Genomic DNA, 22,737 nt, shown 5'->3' on the forward strand with positions numbered 1-22,737 from the left:
TCCTATCCCACACCTCCTCAAAAGCATACAGGGTGATTATTAAGTCTTCCAGTATCTCCCCATGCCTCCCCTCTGAGACCATGTCTATCCGCAGGCACTCCATCCTTCAGCATATTGGTTAAGGAATGTCACTGCCATCATTACCTTTGTCATGTGCACTGTAATCACCTAACACTTGATGAACGGGAGAGCAGTAAGAAAATACAGGGCCAACACCAACACATACAGACCCCACTGTAGTCTGGAGGCTCAAATTCAGAAACAGGAGACTTAGACTAACAAAAACCTATTCAAACACCTTCAGTAACTACACAAATCCCAATGAAAGTTTACCCCCTAAGGTCACAGATTGGGTATTCAAGCTTAACACCTGGGCAGGTCAGAAATCATTTTTCTAAAATACTCATTTGTTCCTGTTAACCTTGTCTTCTATACTCAAGGAGGTTCACACATTCACAGAGTTCACACCAACAATGTTTAAGCCAGGTACATGATATTAAAGACCAACAGCCCTGAGAGAAGTTCTGAACAGGTTCAATCACATGGGTTTAAGAGATGCAAGCTGCTAATCCTGGGAGTGGCCCATATTTCCACAGATGGACATATGATCAGTGTGGTGAGAGCAGATGCCATCTATCCATTTGTTTTAGGGCAAAAAGATGCACTAATAGGCAGGAGGCAATGCAAGCCTCTCACTGGCCCAGGAAACTACTGACTCCAGAGAGGGAGAAGAATTCTCTCTCAGGTGGCTTTTCTCTGTTAAATTTTTCTGTCTCTAACATCCAGAGAAAGAGGAATCTGTGTCAAGAACCTCAAAGCAGATGTACTTGAATCTCCTGAAGGAAGAACATGGACACAGAGAACATTAATGCCAACATATAAATAAACAAACATAAGACTAGAGATTTACTATTTTCCCCAGAGGTGGCAATAATCTCATGTAGACACCTATACATTGAGCAATTATAACTCAAGTTCAGACTGAATATCCATTACAGACAACAGTTTACTTCATTTACTAAACCTCCCAAATGGCTGGATATCATAGAAGGGATAAGAGGTGACAGCCAAGCTGGGGATATTATGGATACCAAGAAGATCACCTATGAAGTCTGAAAAGCTGGAACACCCATTTTAACAGCCATGGGAGGCAAGGACTGTGCTGCAGATTATTAACAAAGGAAAACAAAAAGAAAACATATGCCATGGTCTTCCAAGTCACTACCCACTGCACAACCATTTCAAGCCTATTTCTGGACCACGAGTAAAATATGGGGAAGTTATATACCCAAGAGAACATTAACTTCATGGCTTACCTATTAACAGGATGAAAATCTGTCATTCCCTTGCAGGTACAGTCCTTCACGTCCATAAACACTATCCTGTTATTCCTGGTTAAAGGGGAACCTGTGCAATCCATGAAGAAGTGCTCCCCTCCTCAGTTCCCAGCACCACCCTGGAACCGTAGGGAGAAAGTACCGACAGGAGATGAGGACCAGCTCCCGCCCTGTCCCTGCACTGCTTTGTTGCACAAGAGCAGGAGATGTGTCTGAGAGGAGCTGAGAGTCAGAAGGGCTTGTGTAAGGAGGAAGAAAAGAGAACAATCGCAGGAGACCTGGCGATTGCCTTGCAGGGAATGGAGGCCCAAAGATGAGGGCTCTGCCATCAACATAGGTCTGGGAAGCTAACCTCTCATCTACTACAGCCTCTTGAATCTCACCCCCCTGCCTGAAATGACCGGTGCTTCCTAAGTAGAGCACTGCTCTCTCTGGAGAGATTCATTTTCACATTCCTTTCAGCTAAATCTACACAATCCGCCTCTTTTGACAGAGCTATGGAGCACAGAAACCAACCCACTATCACAAGCTCCACCAGGGATATTAACTGTGTTTCTTACTCATCTTAACATCTGGTTGTAATACTCAAAGTCAAGCTGAATTACAAATAGTGATAGCTCAATTTCTTTAGTGATATAGAAATTATGGTAGGAAACAACACCACAGTAGAAAGAGCTAAGATAAGGCCCATTCATTAAACTATACTGGGATTAGACTGCCATATCATCTCCTCTGAGACAGCTTATTTTACCCATATCGTCAATTTTTCTGTAGGAGACTGAGAAGAAGTAGCCATGGCTGTCCCCATTTCACCAATAAGGACACAAGGACCTCCAGGTTACTGTCAGGAGGATGCCAGTAGGATGTGTGAACCCTCCACGCAGTCACTGGGGGGTCTGTTCACTGGACTGCTCAGCTCTGGGAACGTTCAGCAGAATCGGACATGCCACCTGCCCTAAGGGAGCTCAGAGCCCGATAAAAGCAGCTGTAGGAATGGGATCCAGCAGACCGCCTGCTGCACTAAGCGCTTCACACACCCTCCCACCCTGACCATCCTCAAATTCGCCAACCAATCCTAACTGCATGAGCCCCATGACGCCTCATCCCCATTCGCGAAGCTGAGGATCACATGGTCAGAACAATGATGGCAAATACAATGAAGACACAAGAATGCCACACGCTGTGTGGTTACTGTGTGTCCAGCCCTGGGCTCAGCACGTACTCTCACCATAATTCTGCAGTAACCTCGGGAGGGGGTCCCATTCTCCCCATTGTACGGAGGAGGAACTGAAGCTCAGAGCTGCTGATGGATTGCCAGACATCCATACTGAGAAATTCGGAAAAGCTGGGCTTGAATTGAGTTTCACTTCATGTCAGGCCACTTCGTCACTCTGATCAACTGCAAGGGTAGCCAGGAAAAGGAGAAGCGTGGCTAAGCCAAACCGAGTGAGGGGTTGGGCAGGGAAGGCTGCTGGCAGACATGATTCTTGAGTTGAAATTTCATGTACCAGCAGGCTTTAGGCAAATAAAGGGGAAAGGTATTCCAGGCACACAGGCATGGAACAGTGTGGTATCCGTTGGGAACTGCAAGTGATTCAGAATTGCTGGAGGAGATTCAGGGGATGAGAATGGGGCTCAGAGGGGCTGACAGGCAGACAGAGGCCAGATCACGAGAGCTGTGCTGGGAAGTAACTCCAGTAAAGAGACTGTCATCACCCTGATAGCAACAGAGGGCCACGGAGTCAGTACAGAAGGGATGTGACAGGATCAGGGTTACCTTTGGGCCGACATTCTTGCAGTGGTGGGGAGGGTACACCACCAGAAAGAAGTGGGGCGGGGGAAGAGCCATCAAATGGGAAGCAGGGAGATGACAGTAACACACATTCAAAACGACAAGGGTGAAAACCAAAGCAGAAATTCCCCAAAGTGGCTTTGTGTGTTTGTTCCTCTGACATGATTCTGGACTATAAGTTGTTTACAGTTTTATTTTATTGCATATTAAGGCACACATGCAATTATACTACAGTCCACAATCTCACAGATATTATTATTTAAGATGAGGTTAAAAGAAGGGAACTGATTTAAAGAATACTAAATGTAGTATAAAAATAAAACAATGTAAATATTGGAACAAAAACAATAAAATATATAAGGTATGATATAAGTGATGATATATTTCGACACATTTATATGTTATATATAAATACATATTTTCTATAACATCAAATATATTGTATAATATACAACTATGTTATTATATATCATGTATTATTATAGGAGGACCTGGGAAAAGTCAAAGTTTAGGAAACACACTAAGGCATTTGAAAATGTTACCAGAAAGCATAAGTAAGCAAAAGACACTAAGAAAGAAGCACCTGTAGGACGCATGACCATAATTGAGGGGTTAAGGGCAAGGGCCCTGGGTGACAGTGGTGCCCTCTGCGAGGCGAGCACATGGGAAAGGGCAAGGAGGAGGCCTGGTACAACTGCCAGGGCCTGAGGGAACCCCAGCAGGAACCATCCAGTAGGCAGCTGAGAGCAGAGAAGATCATCTACGGGAAATATAAATTTTATCACTAGGGAACAGAAATAAGCAAACTAATCAACTCTACATGCAGTCAGAATTCCAGCCCGAAAAAGAAGAGGTAACACTCTTTCCTGCTTCCCAACTTCACCCGTGCTTTGTGTGATAAAATATGGAAGTAGAGAAGTTAGCTACATAACACTTCCTTCAAAATTTGAAACAAAAGTGAGAACTTTAATCTCCCTCTCTGATGGACGCCAGCCACAACCACAGTGTCATGAGAATGTGAACCCCCTCAGCCCAGCCTCCCCAGACTAAGGCACAAAGCAACCAGGGTCAGACAGGACCAGGCTTTCATCACTGGCCTCCACCAGGAAAGACTCTGAGCCAGCCCCGAAGTTCCAGATTAGACTCCCAATGAAAGTGGTTCCCACTACAGCCATTCTACTCACACATGAGGACTTAAATCTTAACTCCAACATGCCATTTCACTTCAACCCCAGAAATACAGATCCTTCAGGAAGACTGAGGTCTTGGAACCCAGCAGAAGACCTTGCCCCTACAGAAATTTGCATTTTCCAGGTTTCAAGCAGGTTCTACCTGAACCTCTGCTCACCACATACCTTAATAAGCCTAAAATCGGAGCAAAGAATAAAATAACTTGGGATCGAAAGGCAGAAGTAACACTTTTGTGCATGATTCTCCCTGCCTTTGCTGACCATCCTGGTCTCTCCAACTCAAGGCTCAGTAAACTTCTTCTGTGAAGGACCAGGGAGAATATTTTTGAGTGTGCAGGCCATATGCTATCTCTGTAGCAACTACTCAGTTCTGCTGTTGTAGTGTAAAAGCAGTGCTACATAGTAGGTAAGCAAATGGGCATGGCTGTGTTCTAATAAAACTTTATAAAAACAGGCAGGCTGGATTTGCCCAGGAAGCCAGATCTGGCTACAGGTTGCCAACTGCCTGCTCTAACTAATCAAGTATTTGCCTTCTCTGCCCAACTTCCTTCTTACCAGAACTTGGTTCAGCTACAGAATATAATACATTATTTATGACTCTCTCCCCACTGCACTAGACTCTAGGCTCTGCTTCCCTGCTAAGGCTACAGTGTTTACTTAATATTAGTAATGAGAGAAGAGCAATAACAGGAAATTAACATTTATAGAATGTGTGATATGTAATATGCCAGGTAAAATGCTAGAGGCTTCATAAACATTGTCTCACTGAATCCTCAAAACAATCCAATGAGATAGGTCTAATTATCACCTCCATTTTACAAATAAAGAAAATGAGGTTGGTGGGGTACAATTTATTCTCATGGTCACGCTGGGTGAAGCCAAGTTCTAACCCCAGTCTGTCCAGATGTAGAGCCAGAGTTCTTAACTGTGCCCTGGGCTGCTTCCCAGAAACACAGGTGGCTGTCTAGACAGAAGGTATCTATCCAGCCACTCCTACCCTGTCCTCTGGGGGCTATACTTTGTGTTGCCACCCACACCCTGCTAGACAGGGACAGGCCCCACCAGATGGCATCTGTCGCCTACAGGCAGTGGCTCTTCCATTTTTCAAAGTTTTAACATTCAAGATAAACATAAATCCCAGGTATGATCTACCATGACCGGAAAATATTATGTTTACGCCTGTTTGTCCTCCCTCCAACGGTGATGTACCCAAGGGTATTAGAGGTTAGCACACATCCTCAGTTCGTCCCTCAGGACCAGAGTCAGCTAAGCAATCCTGATGTGGATGGAAATCTCCAAATGCAACATGTGTTTCCCCAGAATATTCCCATATGAAAACAAGGCTGAGGGCATGAAAAGGGATGGGTTATGTAAACATGCCCAGCACCGCCACAGATTGCTGGGTAGGCAGGCTGCTCCTCTGAAGAAAGGACCCACTAGCAAGTACAAAACAAAGTCAGTGAGATGATTTTAAAATCCTGCTCTTAACTTCATGGTAAAAACAACCAGATCTGTAAGCACTTTCATTGTAATTTCTCCCACTGCATTTAAGAAAAAAGGGTAAAAATCATTGATTGCTTTGACCCCACTGTCAATGTACAGGTCATCATCCTACCAAAAGAGGAGAGAGGAAATGTGACCAAATTAATAAAAATTTATACTCAATTGAGAATGCAACTAGAGCACGTCACCTGGGTGTCTGAGCTCATCACCTCCACCCTACCAGTCTCCCAATCCGATTCCCTTGCATTTGCTGGATTTGGTTCCCTCCTGGCAACATGCCATGAGGCACACCTTGAAGGTGAAGCTTCTCCCACCCTCCAGTGCACAGGTCATCTTGCTGTGGCCGCATGCGCTCCTGCATGATGGCGCAGAGCAGACCTTTCGGTGCTGGACAGCGCTGCAGAGCAAGCGTTCGCCCACTGATCGTGCGGGCAATCTCCACGCAGGATGTTCTGACTCGGGCTTGAGGGACTAGGTCCCCAACACTTGTCCTCTTTCCATCTGTGGCCACTTGTATAAAAAAGCAATGAGACGCATTTGATGGATAAATTATTTCAAAAGAGCTGCCACTGAAGCAATCTGTGTTCACAGAATCAGGCCCCGCAGCGAGACTATGAACACGACAGTGAGCAGGGCTGGCTCCTTGTCGCCCAGTGCGAGCAGCACCCAAGGGGCACCCTAGGAGATGTGACGCAGAACACAGCCAAGGCGCAACAACTCAAAGCAGGCACACTTGTCAAAAAGGATAAAGGAGACTGTAAATGGACATGCTGAAGGGGTGAAGAGAAAACACATTAGTCTATGCTTTTTAAAAATTATACTAAAAAAACCTGTAAGAACTAGTGAATTCCAAAATAAAGGAAATTTTTTTAAAAAGTCGTTTTCATCCAAAATACAGTGTTGTTGCTCTTCCCCCTTAAACTAGTATATTAGAGATTTTTCTCTTTGTATCACCACTGCTTAATTTGTCTAACCTAAGTCTGCTCAAATGCATTTTCATTAAGTATCCTCTTTGATGTTGATAAAGGAGAACAAATGGTGAGGTTCTTGATTAAAATACTAATGGGAAAGAAGGAAAATTCTATTCAAAATATTTTTCAACAGCAGCATTAAAATTTGCAATGTTAGTCACAGGTTTAAGCAGTCAGCGAAAGCTTTAAAATAACAGCATATTTTACTAAACCAATATCTCTTAAACTATTCTCATTTCAAAGGACAGATAGCAATTCATGCTCTTTGATATAAGAACTTTTTCCTAGTATGGAAGGATTTACCAATGTGAAATTGACTTGTGGCAAGTTTCTAAAAGCCAAGACTTTCAGTCTTAAAATTTCATAGCTAAATTAAGTGTTTAGTCAATAGCTTTGCATGGGCATATGTCTAGAAATACTATATATACCTTTGAAAAAGATTGAGGTGACTATTATGAATCTAATAGCCATCACTTTTATATCAAATTACATGCATGCAACTTTAATAGATATTCAGCCCAATTACTACTTTGTAATAGTTAAATAATCCATGGCCTTAAAAATAAACATAATACCAGGACATGATTTCCTCTGCAAAAATTAAGCAGTTTAAGGATTATTATCCATGTTTTTTTTTTTCAATGCTCATGACAGTAGAATCTCTTCTCAGAAAAGCACTACCCAAGATTAAAACCATGGTCAACATATTATAGTGCTTAATCCCTCCTCACCCAAATCCAGTGTTTGTGTCAAAACTAACATACAAATATTGCATAAAATTCCCTTGGAAGACCAAAGCTCTCTGATACATTGGTGACCAAACAATAAAGGCTACATATCAAAATCTCAATAGTTAGATTACTGGAAACAACGCCCTCTTAACAACTACTGGATAACCATTACAGAATATACATAAAATACATAAAATCTTCAGAATATTCAAGAAAGCAAAGAACGAAGTATTGATGGGGCATTCAAGCTGTTAAAACTTGTCTACACCATTTGGTTCAAAGTTGATAATGTCTGAATCCCAGTAGGTTTTACAAATTACAAAAGCAAATCAACTCACCCAACAATAACACACTGTTCAAAAAGAGGCTGGCATAACACAGACTCAACTAATGATTATTTGAAATAAAACAGAAGAGAAGATACAAGCTCTCTGATCAAAAGTAAATCCAATCATTCAGACAAAGAATATTTTGAAATGTTGTCATTTCTTGCCAGAGAGAAACCTAGTCAGAAAAAGAAAAAAATGCTTTTGATGTTTATTTGAATACCCTGTAGACCCCTAGTGAATGGGAACAGAAATGCTGTCAATCACAGTTCTTTACACAGATGCCTGTTTTGTTGTTTCCTACCTCTTACCCTTTGCAGTGGGGGTTAAATACCATCATTTTCCATTAGCCAAATTATTCCCTTTGTTTACTTTGTAGAGTGCCTCACTTAACTCTTCTAAGTCACCAAGGTCCTAATTAGTGTTGAGGAGATGCCGTCAGCTGTGACCTGGAAGCCTAGAGTTGACATGGCTCACAGATTTCCTTTTGGCATGAAGCCACACCTATAGCACCTTTACACGGGAAATGGCTATTTTCCTAAAAACTATTAACCATAACATTACAGTATTTTGACATTACTTTACAGACCTGAAACCCAACAATCAAAATGAACACTTACCTCCTCAGATAGCCAACTTCCCCATAGGGAGAATCTGAATTAATTCAGTTTAAAAAAATATTGTCTGTCCTTAGTAGACATCAAAGCTTTTATTAAGAAACAAAATGAATACACACACATATTCAAGACTAAGTGACTTCAGAACTAACGAACACTGTTCTAATGCCTACCTTTTTTTAATTTTGGTTCCCTGTCATAAGTCTGGTAAAGAAAGAGAAAAATAATCATCACTGTTTCCCAAAGCCCAGAGATGCTGGGCTCCAATTCCTCCCCTTCCACCCCAACGAACCCCAAAATAGCTCATGATAACCAGCAGCTGGCACCTGAACAGCCCTCACCACATGCCAGGCAGTGATCTACGCGCTTTATATATACACTGACTTTCCTAATCCTCGTAACAGCCCGATGAGAGACGTACTCTATATTCTGCACTTTTCAGACAAAGAAACTGAAGTACAGAGAGATTGAGTAACTTGTTCAAGGTCACACAGCTAATTAGTGGCAGAGCTGGGTATGAGCCCAGACAGACTGGCTCTAGAGGTAGTGCACAAAGCCATGGGCTATGCTGCAAAAAACAGTAAACAACCCAAAGGAGAGTCTAATTGCTCTGCTCAGCAGGAAAGTTTATAGAGAAAAATTTCAGAAATTATGATTTTTACAGCTTCCTATAATAAAAAAGACTGGGAACATTTGAGGACAAAGTTATCTTTCAATGCTGCTTTCATACTGTTTCTATATAAATTGCAATTATTAAACAGGGACAACTTTTTTACAAACACAGTTAGCCAATGTTTAGAAACCAAGATCACAGAGAAACAGCAAGGTCTGAGAGACCACAGAGAAACAAATAGCCGGATTTACAAATAGCACAGTACTGAAAAAAATAACTGGTATATTAGACTTAAATACTGCAGAAAAACCACCATATCAGTTTCATGAAGTGGTTTGTGAGCACCTTAAAAATGAAAGGAGTGATACAAACTTTTAGGAGGACAATTTGACAAAGTATCAACAGTGGTCTTAAATAATATCCCTTAACTCAGTGATTTTTCTCTTGGCAATTTATCCTCAGGGAATCATTAGAAATGCTCATAGATGTTTATATGCAAGACTATTTATTATAAAAATAATTTTGAATAAGTTCTAATTTTTCTTAAGTGTTCAATAATAAGGGAAAGCATTAAGCTGACTACAGCTGTATGATGGGGAAAAAGTTAGAGCTACTAAGAATATTTAATGGCATGGGAGAATCAACAGAAAATTACAGAAGAAGAATACCAAATTTCTTTATACATATATATGGTAAATGCCATGTCCATCTGCTTTATATAAATACATTATAACCCAATAATCATCTCTGGATGGTGAGATGAAACTAACATTCTTTTTCACGTTTTCTATGTTCTATACATTTTCTAACATGATTAGTTATTATTTTTTATGATCTGTATAGGAAAACAAAATTTTTAAGAGAAAAGGCATTTGGTCATGAAGCCTACATTGTAATGCTTAAAACAATAAGCGTATCAGTCTTGTTTCTTCTTGGATATCATTAATAGACTGGTAGATCATGAGACTGCAGCTTGCACAGAATACATGGATTTCAGCAAGGGATCTGATGTGCCTTGTGATCTTCTTGGAGAGGAACGTGGGCTGGCTGATAGTCAGGGTTCCTGGGGCTGTTATCACTTGCAAGGCTGCACCAACCATCATGGATGAGCAGATGGCTAACAACATAAAAAGGTCCCGCGTCTGAACACTGATGGTGGCTCGCTCATGCCTTGAGCATGGGTTCCCAAGGTATACTTTTCAAACTCACAGCTAGAGAGAAGCTAGGAAGAGGAGCCCAATGTGTCAAGGGCAGGTATACAAACCAGGTGGGAGCCACTATTATTGGTCATGTTTCTGGAACAGAATTTAACACCAATTTGGGTCCGGTCAATTCCATAGCCAGTTCATACACAGCACTTTCCAAACCTAAACACGTGTTTGTCAAATGAACATCAGAATTATGATTCAAATAATTCTGACAGGTTGAAACACTGCTCTGAAAGCAAAATACTATTTAATGGGGTCGATAAATGTATAGCCACCCATCCAGTTCAATAACAATTGTACAGGTGTTACTCGGGGACAGTTTGTGTGGATCAATGACCATTTTAGACTCCTAACAGTCGGTATGATGTAGCATTTTTGGTGAGGGAAGGTAACAACCCTACTGGCCAATCCCATCTGAAAGTACTGGGTACATTTCTGCCCTTCTTATTTGAAGAGGGAATTCAACAAAACAGAGTAAATCCAGAAAAATAGGATGAGTAAAATTCTAAGTCTGGTCAGGAATGTTCCAAAAAAACTGGAACTATTTAATTAGGAGGGCATTCAAAGGGACCTCACCAATGTTTAATGTTTGTTCCGTGATTCTGTGAAAGGAGGATATCAGTTTACTCTGTTATCCTACTGGAAATTCCACTCTGTCTTCTGCTTCCACCACTCCACTGAAACCACTCAGCAAGGGCAGCAAGGACCTTCAACTGGCCAGATCCAAAGGTGCTTTTCTACCCCATAGTAACAGCCCTTACGGTATTGAATGTGCCCTCCGTACAGCACTCCCATATCCACTGGAGGGACAATTCATTCTTACCTCTTTTTTTTCTTTCTAGATGTCAGAGGTCGATCAACTCTCAACCTCATCTTTCTATTCTCTCTCAGTGATTTATCAATTCTTGAGGGTTTAGAGAGCCTCTATGCTGATTACTCCCCAACTGAAATTTCTGCTGCAGATGTTTCCTCTGAACTCTAGGTTCTCTTGTATAATCAGAAGCATTTCAAATGCATTATGCCAACAGGAACTCCTGGTTCCACATCCCACCCTTTGACCTGGGTCTTTCCCTCTTGGCACCATATACTCAGTCGCTCCAACCAGAACCCTGGGAGTCACGTCTGCATTATCCCTCGCCCTCACCTGGCACATGCAGGCTGCTAGGAAGACCATCCTACCTCCAGTGTGGGTCTGCAGTTGGACCTCTTATCTCTAATGCTGCTACCCGAGCCACGTGAGCGTCATCATTCACCATGACATGACTCGCCAAGAGCCTCCAAATGCTCTCCAGATTAGTCTCCCCAGAGCATCAATAGATCTGCTTGAACAGTAAACTGGATCACGACTCTTTCATGCTTTTAACTCTTCAATGTCTCCTGCCATGCACTTTGCAAAAAAAATCCAAAACTTCTTACCATGGCCTCAAGTCCCTTCAATCTCAGAACCCTGCATCCCCATTCCACTCCCCGGCCCTACCCACTACCTTTCTGCCCCTGCTTGGGCCACACTGGTTTGCCCTCACTTGTTTCAGTGCAGGAAATCCTCCTGGTCATGAGGCCTTAGCATAGGTTGTTCCCATCGGCTCTGCCAACAGCTGATGACTTCTTTTCCTTTAGTCTCACTTTAAAAGAGAGTCCTCCCTGATCACCCTCTGATGTGTACGATGCCCTCCCACCACAGTCATCTTCTATCTCAGCCCCTTACATCCCCGTCACGGTGCTTATTACATTTCCAAGGATTTTGTTTCTTTCTCTTAATTTTTGCCTGCCTCCTTAACCCACATCCTTGGAATGTCAGGTCCAGGCAGGAAGGGACCTTCCGGTCATTTTCTCCATAGTATTTGCAGAGCTCACAATCTTCTTAAGTGCTGAAAATGGGAAGAGTGAAAGCAGACTTCCCCTCAACATAAGGAAAATCTTCCCAAAAATAAACGCTGTCTGGCAACGAAAACGCCAGCCTCGTACAGGCGAACTGGCAATCACGGGAAGAGAGTCAAGCAGAAAGTGCGTGTCTGCTTTTATCAAAGATGACATACAGGGGTTCCCAGGCTGGGCAGGCCGGATGAGGATTTAAGCTCCTTCCATGCAGTTTCTAGCTTCAGAAATAGAGTTCTTAAGTAGTTTCAGGTTAAAAATATATTCCCCGAGCAGCAGACATTGCATTGTTTCCTCATGTGCAGAAATTCTCTCTAAAACGGTCCCACAAAACCACACTATACCCTGACCAAAAGTGGCTTCCTGAAGTTGAATCCGTTCAGCCTCCCTCCATCCGCCCTGCCTGCTGTGGTGTGGGACGATGACAGCCCACGGGTCCCTCCTTTCTGACCTGTACGCAAGAGGGCGCACAAACAAGTTGGCAGATCAAACAAATCCACCTGCGGTAAACCTAAAGATCCACGCTTCCTTCATCTGTGATGCTGCTCTGTAAACACACCAGGATCGCTTTATTTAGTGTCACACCCATTAATAATGCAGAGAGCTTTACACAGGCAGGCAGAGAGTCCTGAGTGATTTCGTTACTACAGTGTATACATGAAGCCAGAGAGTCTCATTACAACCAATGGACAAGTTGCTGGCAACAGACGTATCAGTCAAGGAGCTGACCACCACATCGCAAAGCAATGTGGGCAAGTTCTCCACCTCGCTACCCTCTGAGGCTTCCAGTCCACCAGGAATTCTCTCCAACCTCAGAAATACAGACAAGACCTACTGACCGATCAAACATCATTCCTTCTACTTTTTAAGCTTCCTTCACCTCTAAAATATTTAAAGTAGAAAAATAAAAAATTGGCAATTATTTGTTGCTGATGGTATCATTACAAGGATTGTTCAGTTAGTAGATTAGATAATGCACCACTAGCTATTGCAAAATGTTGCAAATAAGCCTGTGAGGCCTGGAAGCTTTGCCCTTAAATAGTTGTTCCCTCTCTCCCTCAAAAAATGTTCATTCAGGAAGACAGTCAACTTTTAGACTTCAAAAAGCCAAAGATAGTTCAAATTCATTTTAACAATCTCCAGTGTGAGCAGTATTATGCGGAGAAGCAGGGGCTGTCCCCTATGACAAGAATGCCCATGAGTAAACCAGAGTACATCCACAAAATGGGGTAATACACAGCTTGGTCTCTATGTGCTGATGAGGAAACCTGCCAAGATATATTCTGGAATAAAAGCAAGACTGTGTATATATTTATGCCTCTAAATACTCATTTTTGAAAATTCTGGAACAAACTTAAAAGTGGTTGTCTCTGAGAAATAGGGCTGAGAGTTTACAGAATGTGACTATCATTTTTATTTTAAATTCTTCTGAGCTGTTTGAGTTATTCATTATGTGTATTATCTTATTAATATTAACCATATGCAGTATGTTCTGCATGGTCTGGGAGCATCTACTTGCTCGCCATAGGAGTGGGAAAGTAAGCAACCTTTCCCAGCCTCTACAAGGCAAACCTATTAAGTGGGTGCTTAACCACCCCCACAACCACTCCAGGAGCCCTCAGAGACCCCTGCCCTTACTTCCTCCTTCCTCCTTTGTGTAGCCTAGATGCACAAGGAAAGAGAAATTTTAATTTCTGTTCTTCCAGTTTTAGATCTCTATTACCCGTCTCTAAAAAGCTAACTTGAAAGAGAATGAGTAGTTATCTGACAGCAAAAGATTCCAAGGAAAAAATCAGTGTTCCTCTATTGCTGTTTATTATACAATTATTACCAAAATGAAACCAACCCAACAAAAAGGGTTTCATCTTTAAAGTGTAGTACCTGCCATTCTTCCAAATCCCATGAGAAGCAGGAAGAGCGGGATCCAAGGGGCTTTCTTTCCCACCTTTGAATTTTGAGTCTGCCTATGTCAATACCCTGAGCAACTACTTCAACTAAAATTACTTCCACTAGAGACACTAGAGCACAATGGAGTTAAAAGGATGAAGTGAAATCTACATTCAAATTTTAAAGAGTATTTGAACTTCGCTGAGTACTTACTTCATCAAAGAAATACTTCCAACCCCATGGAGGAGAGGGGAGGGAAAAAGCAAAGTCACAGGAAATCATGCTTCTGTTTTTCCCATTATTTGACCTCAGGTTTCAGGTAGAAGGCTACCTATTTAGTATCAAGTGACTTTCTAAATCCTAAAAAAAAGAAAATCCCCATAGTACTTTTCTTTTGTCAGAAGGTTGTGAAACAAAGGCATTTACTAATGTTTATTTATTCACTATTATTATTACTATTTTTTTTGCTTGACTGATAAATATGGAAAGTAAGGCCAAATGTCTATTTATAAAAATCTAGTATCTATTTAGCTGAAAAACTGCTCCCACTAAATCTGAGTTTATAGAAGCATTCTGACTAAAAAAAAAAAAACTGCATGATTTCATTTTTGGTTGGAGAGTGTACAAGAAATTAGTGAAATAAACAAACTATAGCCTGATGCACTGAGCTGTCTGTGGTACTGAAGGATAACACTAAAGCTGAAATGTACTAAGCTCTGTTCTTAACAATGCCTCCCCATCACACTATTCTAATTCAAGCACTTCAGTCCATGACTCACCTGAATCATCTTGTTTTGCCAGAGTGTGTATAAACATTTTATAAAAGGTCACACTGACTTGCTTTCCACGGTTCTCCATGGAAATGTCAGGGCCTCCCCAAGTTTCGTGAAGCAATTCCGGTAGACAGAGAGAACGCTGCCTATAACGTTTCTCCTGAAACTTACCACATACCAGAAACCCCCACTAGCTAGCTCTCACTGTCCAGTCCTACTAATATGCTAAAAGAAAAACTGACATTATAGACTATGCGCTACATCCAAGGACATGCTCTGAATAACAGCATAATCCTTGCATTTACTTCCTTAACTCGAAGCTGATCAATGTATTTGTGTTGTGTATAACACAACTAGAAGTGCCTGTCTGCTTAAAACGTATGAAAGAAATGCACCTATAGCAGTGACATCAATGATGTTAAAAAGGGCGCAATCCATGGTTTTCCACACACAGATACAGAGACCTGTGCACTTGGTTTCAGGGAGTTTCATAGAACTATGGGACAGCACCACTGATTTTCTTCTCTGGATACATTACAACATGTTTTCCTGGTTCTTGACTTCTAGCTCAGGGGCTCCACATTTATTGGATCCTTTTCCATTTTCTATTGTTCCAAAAAGCATCTCAGATAAGAATGTGGAGTTTCAGCTTGAGGAAGAAATCCCACTAGATAAACTCTTGAGTGTAAAAGCTACATCTAAAACCACTGAATGATATTACCCAAGCATCTATTTTGAAATTACCTTGATTTGGTTAGTGTGGCTAGTTTAACGGAAACCACGTACCATGTAATGTAGAACCAAATTTAAACATCTAACTTTCTGTGATATTTACATTGTCCCAACAGTGAAGAAGTTCACTGTACTTATCAGCCTCAGAGGGGCAATCCACGTCCTCTTCCATGCTATACAGACTCTAATCAATATATCTATGCATTTGTATGACAGAAAATATCCTCAAAACTAACCAGTGAGTGGAATTCTTTCAAGTGTGAAATATCTATAAAAGCATGATATCTTGTATTTCTATTAGTTTCTGTAAGTTTCAAGAGCTCTAATACAGTATCAGAAAGTTTTTTACAACACATAATTAATATTTGGCCACTCCTCTCAAAACTTCCATAAGTTATTTCAAAAAATCTCTCAATAATTCTTAAAAAGTCAATGTTTTCAGGAGGACACTTTGTTCTTAATGTTGATATCGCTGGCTGTCCTCCCCCATGAAATGCTTGTTTAGCTGTGTGCTTTTCAGAAGGTACAGGCAATAATACAAAAACTGATATTAATAAATTAAAAAAAAAAAAAGACGGCAAGGTCTCTTTCCAAGGGAGATTAAGTAAAACCAGCCTGGTCTGCAAGAAAAAAAAAAATTTGATGTTTCAAAAAGAATTTTAAATACCTAAGAAGGTTTTTAAATAATCTTTTAGGTTTAATCCTATTCATATGCCAAACATTGGGATTTAGAGAGAAACTACAGATAAGGTAATGTTCACCGTTCAGGGCTGCTGACAAACAGGAGCAAAGCACAGCAGGAACCATCTGAACTGACAGCTGAGAAGACAGGGCCTGGTCACACTCTGCACTGGCTAGCTGGGTGACCAGCGAAAGACTCACCTCCTCTGATGTCAGGTTCCCCATCAGTAAACTGAGTCAAAGGACCACTGTACCTATTTTGTTCCTCCCAGCTCTAAGTGTCTACTTTTCAGGTCAAAATGAGAAGACACACTCATAATGTTTAAGTTCCATTTTAGTATCACTTTAAAATGTCTAAGAGAATCTCAAAAGCCCACAATCACTAGCACTGAATTAAAGAGGACCAACTTGAATTAACATTTTAAAGACCTCCAAAGTATATTTGTTTTGTTTTGCCAATGCAGTTTTACGACTTACTTCTAACTATCCTCACTCTAATTCTCATTCTCTAAATCACACTCCTTCAAAATACTACTTTTCAAAATTTTTACAAATTTGAAAGCAAGATGAAGTAATTTCTACCTCCTCATTTGGGGTCATGTGCATATTTATATTGTTTGGGCAACAAGTTAAAATTGGTTTCTTCCTTATATAGTATATGTTTGCTAATTACCAATTTTACATTAATTTAACTTATAACCAATGATAAATTACTGAAATGGAAAGTTCTATACAATGTTTTAAATTCCAAGGCAACTCCTAAAGGAAAGCAGCCTAAATTTGAGGGTTTAGTAATTCCACCAAATGTCTAACAACTGCTCCAGAAAAATCAGAAATACTTATTCGTGTAAATTCTAAAATTTAACATAAAATCCCAGTCTCTCTTAATTTTTTAAAACTCTAGTTATTTTAACTCACAAACCTTAAGACTCCTTTGACTGAAGGCTACAGCAAAATAAACACAAAAGATGACCAGCATATTTTACACAAGAGTATTCTGAAATGGTCAGTGATGGCCAAATCTAACACTAGAGTTCCTGGCTGCATTTAAACAAAACATTCTCCTAACCAGACCACTCACAAGGGCAGAGGCCTTTGCTCTTAACCCATAATTTTAAAAAACAACGTAAGGATTATAGCTAAGAATCTACCAAGCTACCAGATAAACAGAATTTGTATTCTAGATTTACAGACTTTTTTTTTCTTTAATGTTGGGGGACAGAGAAGGGGTTAGAGTTTTTCTCATGTCTTATTTATACACACTAGCTAGGAATATCATGAGCCCATTTTCTTCTCTGAGCTATATTATGGGAGATGATACAGATGGACACAACCTTCCATAACCATGTACCTACTAGGAAGAGGTATATCAAGCCAGAATATACATTTTCCCTATGGATTGAGGCAAGGGCAAAACTGACCCTTAAGGAAAATAAATGCAGTGACCGACCTGGAGAAGTGGCTCTTTCTAAAAAAGGGTATAAAATCTGAAGGGTTTAATAAATATCAACGCCAGAAACTACTAAGCGTTTACATGCTGCACTGTTTTGTTTGGCATTTAACTTCTTGAAAGAACAGGTTAGGTGCTAATGTTCAGAATACACCTCTGTCTTCTATAACCTCAAGCAAGGACACGAGAGCTTGGGAAAAGCTGCCGTACGTTTCTGCAGGCTGGCGGCACGGCTTAGAGTCAAGTCATTCGTAAACAGCAGAATCTAAGTTACCTGTATTTCCCTGGCGTGGTACACGATGATCAGACCGAGCAAGATGATCGTGGAGAGACTGATAAGGCATTTCAGAGCTAAGGAATACAGCGACGCCTGCAACACAGTCAGACAGAAGCACTTTTAAGAAAGAAGCACTTTTTACCACCTTCCAAGCCCTGTGGGTCAGTTCCCAGCAAGCAGACCCGAACTCCAGGAGGGTGGGGATGTGGGGGTACACCTGCCTTGGCTCCGTGATCTGCCAGATCACTTGGCCTCAAAGTGAAGGTGGATGGCCAGGCAGCCGGGTCTGCGCCATCACAGACTCAAGTTCAGATCCTGGCTCTCGAAACCCGAGAAGAAGTTGAATTTAAGCGCTGGGGGCGGGGGTGGGGGGGATGAAAGGGGACTCTAATCCGAAAACCAGGAGAGGAATGGAGCAGGCTTTTCCCCACCGCCTCCCAGAGCCACCTATTTAATGTGCCCAAACGCGCCGGGCGCTCGCTGCCTTCAGAACTTTGGCTGCGCGCGGGCAGGCTTCCTCTCCAGAGTTGCCTCGCGGATAAGGGGTGCGCGCCTGAGCCCTGTTCGCTGTCCCGGGGACACAACCTCTGGTCCGGGGAAGACTGGAACTAGCAGGCCAGGAGTTCCCGCCAGGGCGCATCCCAACAAGCCAGCGTCCGGCTCCGCGGGCCGGGGAAGGGTGGGAGGGGTCCGAGCGCATACCTTGTCGTAGGCGCCCCACGACAGCTCGGTCTCGATGACCATGACCACGATGCCGAACATGCCGAAGATCAGCGCGTAGTCGCTGAGCCGCTTGCGCTTCTCGAACAGGGCGCGCCGGTGGCCCAGCTTGTAGCCGATGTTCTGGTTCTTCTTTTTGCTGGACTTGGGGCCGCCGCTGCTGCCGTGCCCGCCGCCGCTGCCGCCGCCGCCTCCCGTGCTGCCTCCGCTGCCGGCTCCATAGAGCGCCAGGTTGTTGGAGTTGTTGTGCTCCGGCTTAGACACCACGATCTCCGGGGCCGAGGACGAAGCGGCGGCGGCTGCAGACGGGGAGGACGAGCCGCCACCTCCTCCGACGGACGCGGGCGGCTGCAGGGGCTGCGCCTCCGAGTCCATCTCGTGCAGGTTCCGGCGGGACGCGCTCAAGTTGCTGAGCGGCCGCATGACGCCCCCGTTGTACCTGCAGCTGCTCATGGCTATTTCGGTGAAGGGGTTGCTCTCGCGGCGCGCCGGGGGCTGGTGCGGGTGGTGGTGCGCCAGGTGCGGATGGTGGTGGTGCGAGAGCGCGGGCCCGGAGCCCAGGCTGCCCAGGCTGCCCGTGGGACTGGCGGCGGGCTGGCGGCTGTGGCACTGGTGGTACTGGGAGGCGGACGCCGGCTGCTGCGTGTAGTGCTGCCGGGGCGCACTGGCATGGCTGGACGGCGTCAGCTCGCTCACATTGAGCTGGCTGCCCCGGCGAGACGAGCAGCAGCCGCACGACGAGCCCGACAGCGGCGAGGAGGTGCGGAGCAGCAGGGACAGGTTATCCCCCGCCCCCGCGCCCGCCCCCGGGGCCCCGCAGGCGGCGCAGCTGTTGCACCGGAGGCATGGGCTGCTCCCGCCGCTGCCCGGCTGCGGGTGGCGGGGAGCGTGCGGGAGGGGCGCGAAGGGCGGGCGCGGCTTGTCCTGGCTCTGGTGCTGCTGGCAGTGCAGGTGCGAGGGGCGCGGCGGCGGCGGCGGCTCCGAGAAGAAGCCGCGCTGGAACTGCAATGAGGTTTCCATGTCAGGGCTGTTAAAGCTGCAGGGAGACCAAGCGGTGGTGCACCCTGCGCAATGCGTTATGGTCGGGAGCGGGGACTCCTGCTGCTGGTGCGAGGAAGGGCCCATGCCGGCTCCGGTAGAATCCAGGCGGCGAGTCCGATTGGCTGGGCGCACCAAAACAATGGGCATGACATCACCTGCGGGGACCAAGACTGAGTTTGCGGCGCGCGCGGCTTCGGGGAGCCCGGGTGGAATAGAGGGAGGGAGCCGGGGGACGGGATCTGCAGGGTGAAAGCCCGAAGACGCGCAGGCCCGGACTGGGTGCAGGCGGGCTTTCCACCTGATGATTGGGAGCGTCCGGAGCACCTCTAGGGCAGCTCTACTGCAGGGAGAAGAGAAAAGAAAGGGGCGTCCGTCCTCCCTCGTGCCGCCTCCTAACTAGTGCCGGACGCGCACTCTAGATCACCTACACGGGGCACTGCAGCACGTTGGGCCACCCCAGCCGTGGGTCAGGCGCGGGGACAGTGCGGAACCCGGGCCACTCCCCCGCCCGCGTGCACGCCTCGTAGGGCTGCAGAACTGCACCCCCTGGCCTCACGCCCACTTCTCTGACCGTCCCACGGAGAGTGGGCTGCCGGCTTCCCGCCAAACAACTGCGGAGGCACAGGTTCTGGAGAGAAAAAGGTTGGCACTGGCTGTGCCAGTGCAGCAGGGCTTGGAGAGAACCCCGGGGCCTGAGCCCCAGTTTGGCCGCTGCGAGATCAGCGCGGGCCACGCGCCCCGATCTTCCCGGGCGCTTGACTCCGGCGCCCTGGAGTCGGATCGGCGGCGCAGCGCTGTTGCCAGATTGCGCTGCAGCGCGGGTAGGGTTAACCGTCCGTAACCGGCCGGGGGAGGATGGGGGCGGGGCCGGAGGAGGGGATCCCCACCGACCGGGGAGGAGCCCGCGCGGGCTTCCCGGGTCCCCCTGGCGGGGGCGGAGTGCTTTCCCGCTACTGCTGCTCACTTTTGCGCCTACTGCGGAACATGGGGGGCGGGCACCCCCGGCCGCCGAGGCCTGGCTCCGCCCCAGTGGATAGGTCCGCGGGCTTCCCCGGACGTGGTGAGGAGACTCGCTCGAGGGTCTGGGGACTGCTCTGCCACCGCCGGCCGCCAGCTCCGCTTCCGTTCTGCCTTCTCCCCACCTGCAGCACAGACACAGAGCAAAGGCGGGTCACAGATGCACACGCCGAGCATCCTCTTTTCCGAGCCGGGACTGCGGCGGCGGCTGGGAGAGAGGCCTGGAGCCGGCTGATTTGCGCCGGTAGTGACAGCCTGGCTGGAAAATTACTAATAATGATAACTCGGGCCGAATGAGGCTGCCTGGAGACAGTGCTGGAGCTTTGCTAGAGTTAGGTATTATATTTATTTACTGTCTAATAAACTAATAAAATTCGCGTTTTGTGCCGCACACATTTCCTGTGATGTGTTTGTTCTTTTAGGTGATGTACCAGCACAAAGCGGTAGGGGACCCTCTGGAGGGTTCTTACCGCTCCATCTGAAGTCTTTATCTTTTGTATTCCTTTATCAATTGAAATTCCCGTCTCCCGAAAAGGAAATGAAAGAAATTGGCCAGTTGAATATTTGTTTCCATTTTAATTGGTGATTTCAAAGCATGGTTTTTATGATGGAGATGATTATAATGACTTAGACTAAGAAATGAGAGTGAAAGTGGATCACCCTCATTAGGTAATTGGAATTCTCAGCTGGATCCAATTTCTTGATACTCTACTCGGCAGCTGCCCTAAAGTGGCTTACCGTACCTGTTCCTAAGAGGGTGTACGTGTGTTTTCAATGCCATGGACTGAATAATTCATTTTAGGATATCCTTTGGACATGGTTTAGCAATTTTAATTTTTTGTACATGCTAGTAAATAGATACAGAAGAAAAAAGGGAAACGGTTGCTTTTCGTCCCATAGTCCTCAACTTGAGGCAGTGAATACTGTCAGAACTTGCATTTCTCAATAGTTTAGGTCAGGAGTAGAATTTGAATGGCTAAAAATTGGAGACAGCATTTTGTTTCTATAATCCACTATGATTTTTGGCAATTTAAGAAAACTTGTTTAGAGTTATGGAGCTCATTGAATCTTTGGGGTGGCTGAGTAGATATTGCAAGAATTGTGTGGCGAGCATGACCATTAAGAACAATTCTAATGAGCAATTTGAAATTACAATGAAAGATTCCAAATTAAAAGCTATTCACCTTATGGTGAGAAACAAAATTCAACTCCAGCACAAAATCCATCATACATTTATTTTCACTTTATAACAAATTGTATAGCCTTCCTCTAGTTCTATTTAGTTAATTGAGTGAAAAGTTGATTCATCGTTACAAATCTAAATACTTATCTTGGTAAATTAATATTTTCATTAATTTTTCATAAACTTACATGAAAGAATACATAGACCTCCCTCTTCCCCAAACATCACAATAATTGTTACCATCATTAAATTTGATACAACTTCCTAGAGTTACCAAGATGTCCTAATAAAAGTAATGGCTGCATCCTCTGTGTCAAACTTTCTCAAATAGCAAATTCAAGGCTTTAAATACAGATTCCACAAACAAAATAACAGGGAAATGATATTGTATCTTTTGCCATGTGTGTCTCTATAGCTTAATATGGAATTAGGTGCAATGCCATGGATCACGCAGAAACAAAGTGTTTACTGAGATTTATGGCAATATTCAGTTCCCACAACTCACAGAAGGGGTTCAGGGGAGGACGGAATGCATAAAGTAAGAAAGACGTGGAGATTTGGCCCACAGCACGAGGAACTGTCAGAATACTAAAGCTCAGGTGAACAGTGCTTTCAACTCACAAATATTTTGAAAAAGCTCGTGAAATAATGTGAAGTCCCCTGTGATTGAAAAGGAGAGCAAATCGATCCGATACTTAGCATCTTTCTGTTTTAAGGAATCATCTGATCACACACACACACCAAAAATCTTGCTAATAATTGACTGGGCAGTGGGACCATCCTCTATTGTATGATGGTGAAAAATCAAAAAAC

The 22,737-nt window shown here is 44.2% G+C and overlaps 1 protein-coding gene across 5 annotated transcripts in view; it reads right to left on the bottom strand.

The window, feature by feature from the left end:
- The window catches only part of KCNN2 (potassium calcium-activated channel subfamily N member 2), a 342,851-nt gene that overhangs the window by 113,738 nt on the left and 206,376 nt on the right, over positions 1-22,737 (bottom strand). For 3 of the 5 annotated variants that reach the window (XM_057490766.1, XM_057490764.1, XM_057490765.1), the window contains 3 exons: positions 20,689-20,866; positions 18,666-19,879; positions 17,961-18,056 (listed from right to left, as the gene is read on the bottom strand). In XM_057490766.1, the coding sequence (XP_057346749.1) occupies positions 17,961-18,056; positions 18,666-19,879; positions 20,689-20,710 (1,332 nt within the window). In that variant the 5' untranslated portion in view covers positions 20,711-20,866. Of the gene's footprint in view, positions 1-17,960; positions 18,057-18,665; positions 19,880-20,688; positions 21,083-22,737 lie in introns of those variants that run through there. The other 2 variants (XM_036879087.2, XM_057490767.1) reach the window with 2 other exon arrangements.

This window comes from Manis pentadactyla, chromosome 13, assembly GCF_030020395.1.
Source record: "Manis pentadactyla isolate mManPen7 chromosome 13, mManPen7.hap1, whole genome shotgun sequence".
In the NCBI taxonomy this organism is placed as follows: Eukaryota; Metazoa; Chordata; class Mammalia; order Pholidota; family Manidae; genus Manis; species Manis pentadactyla.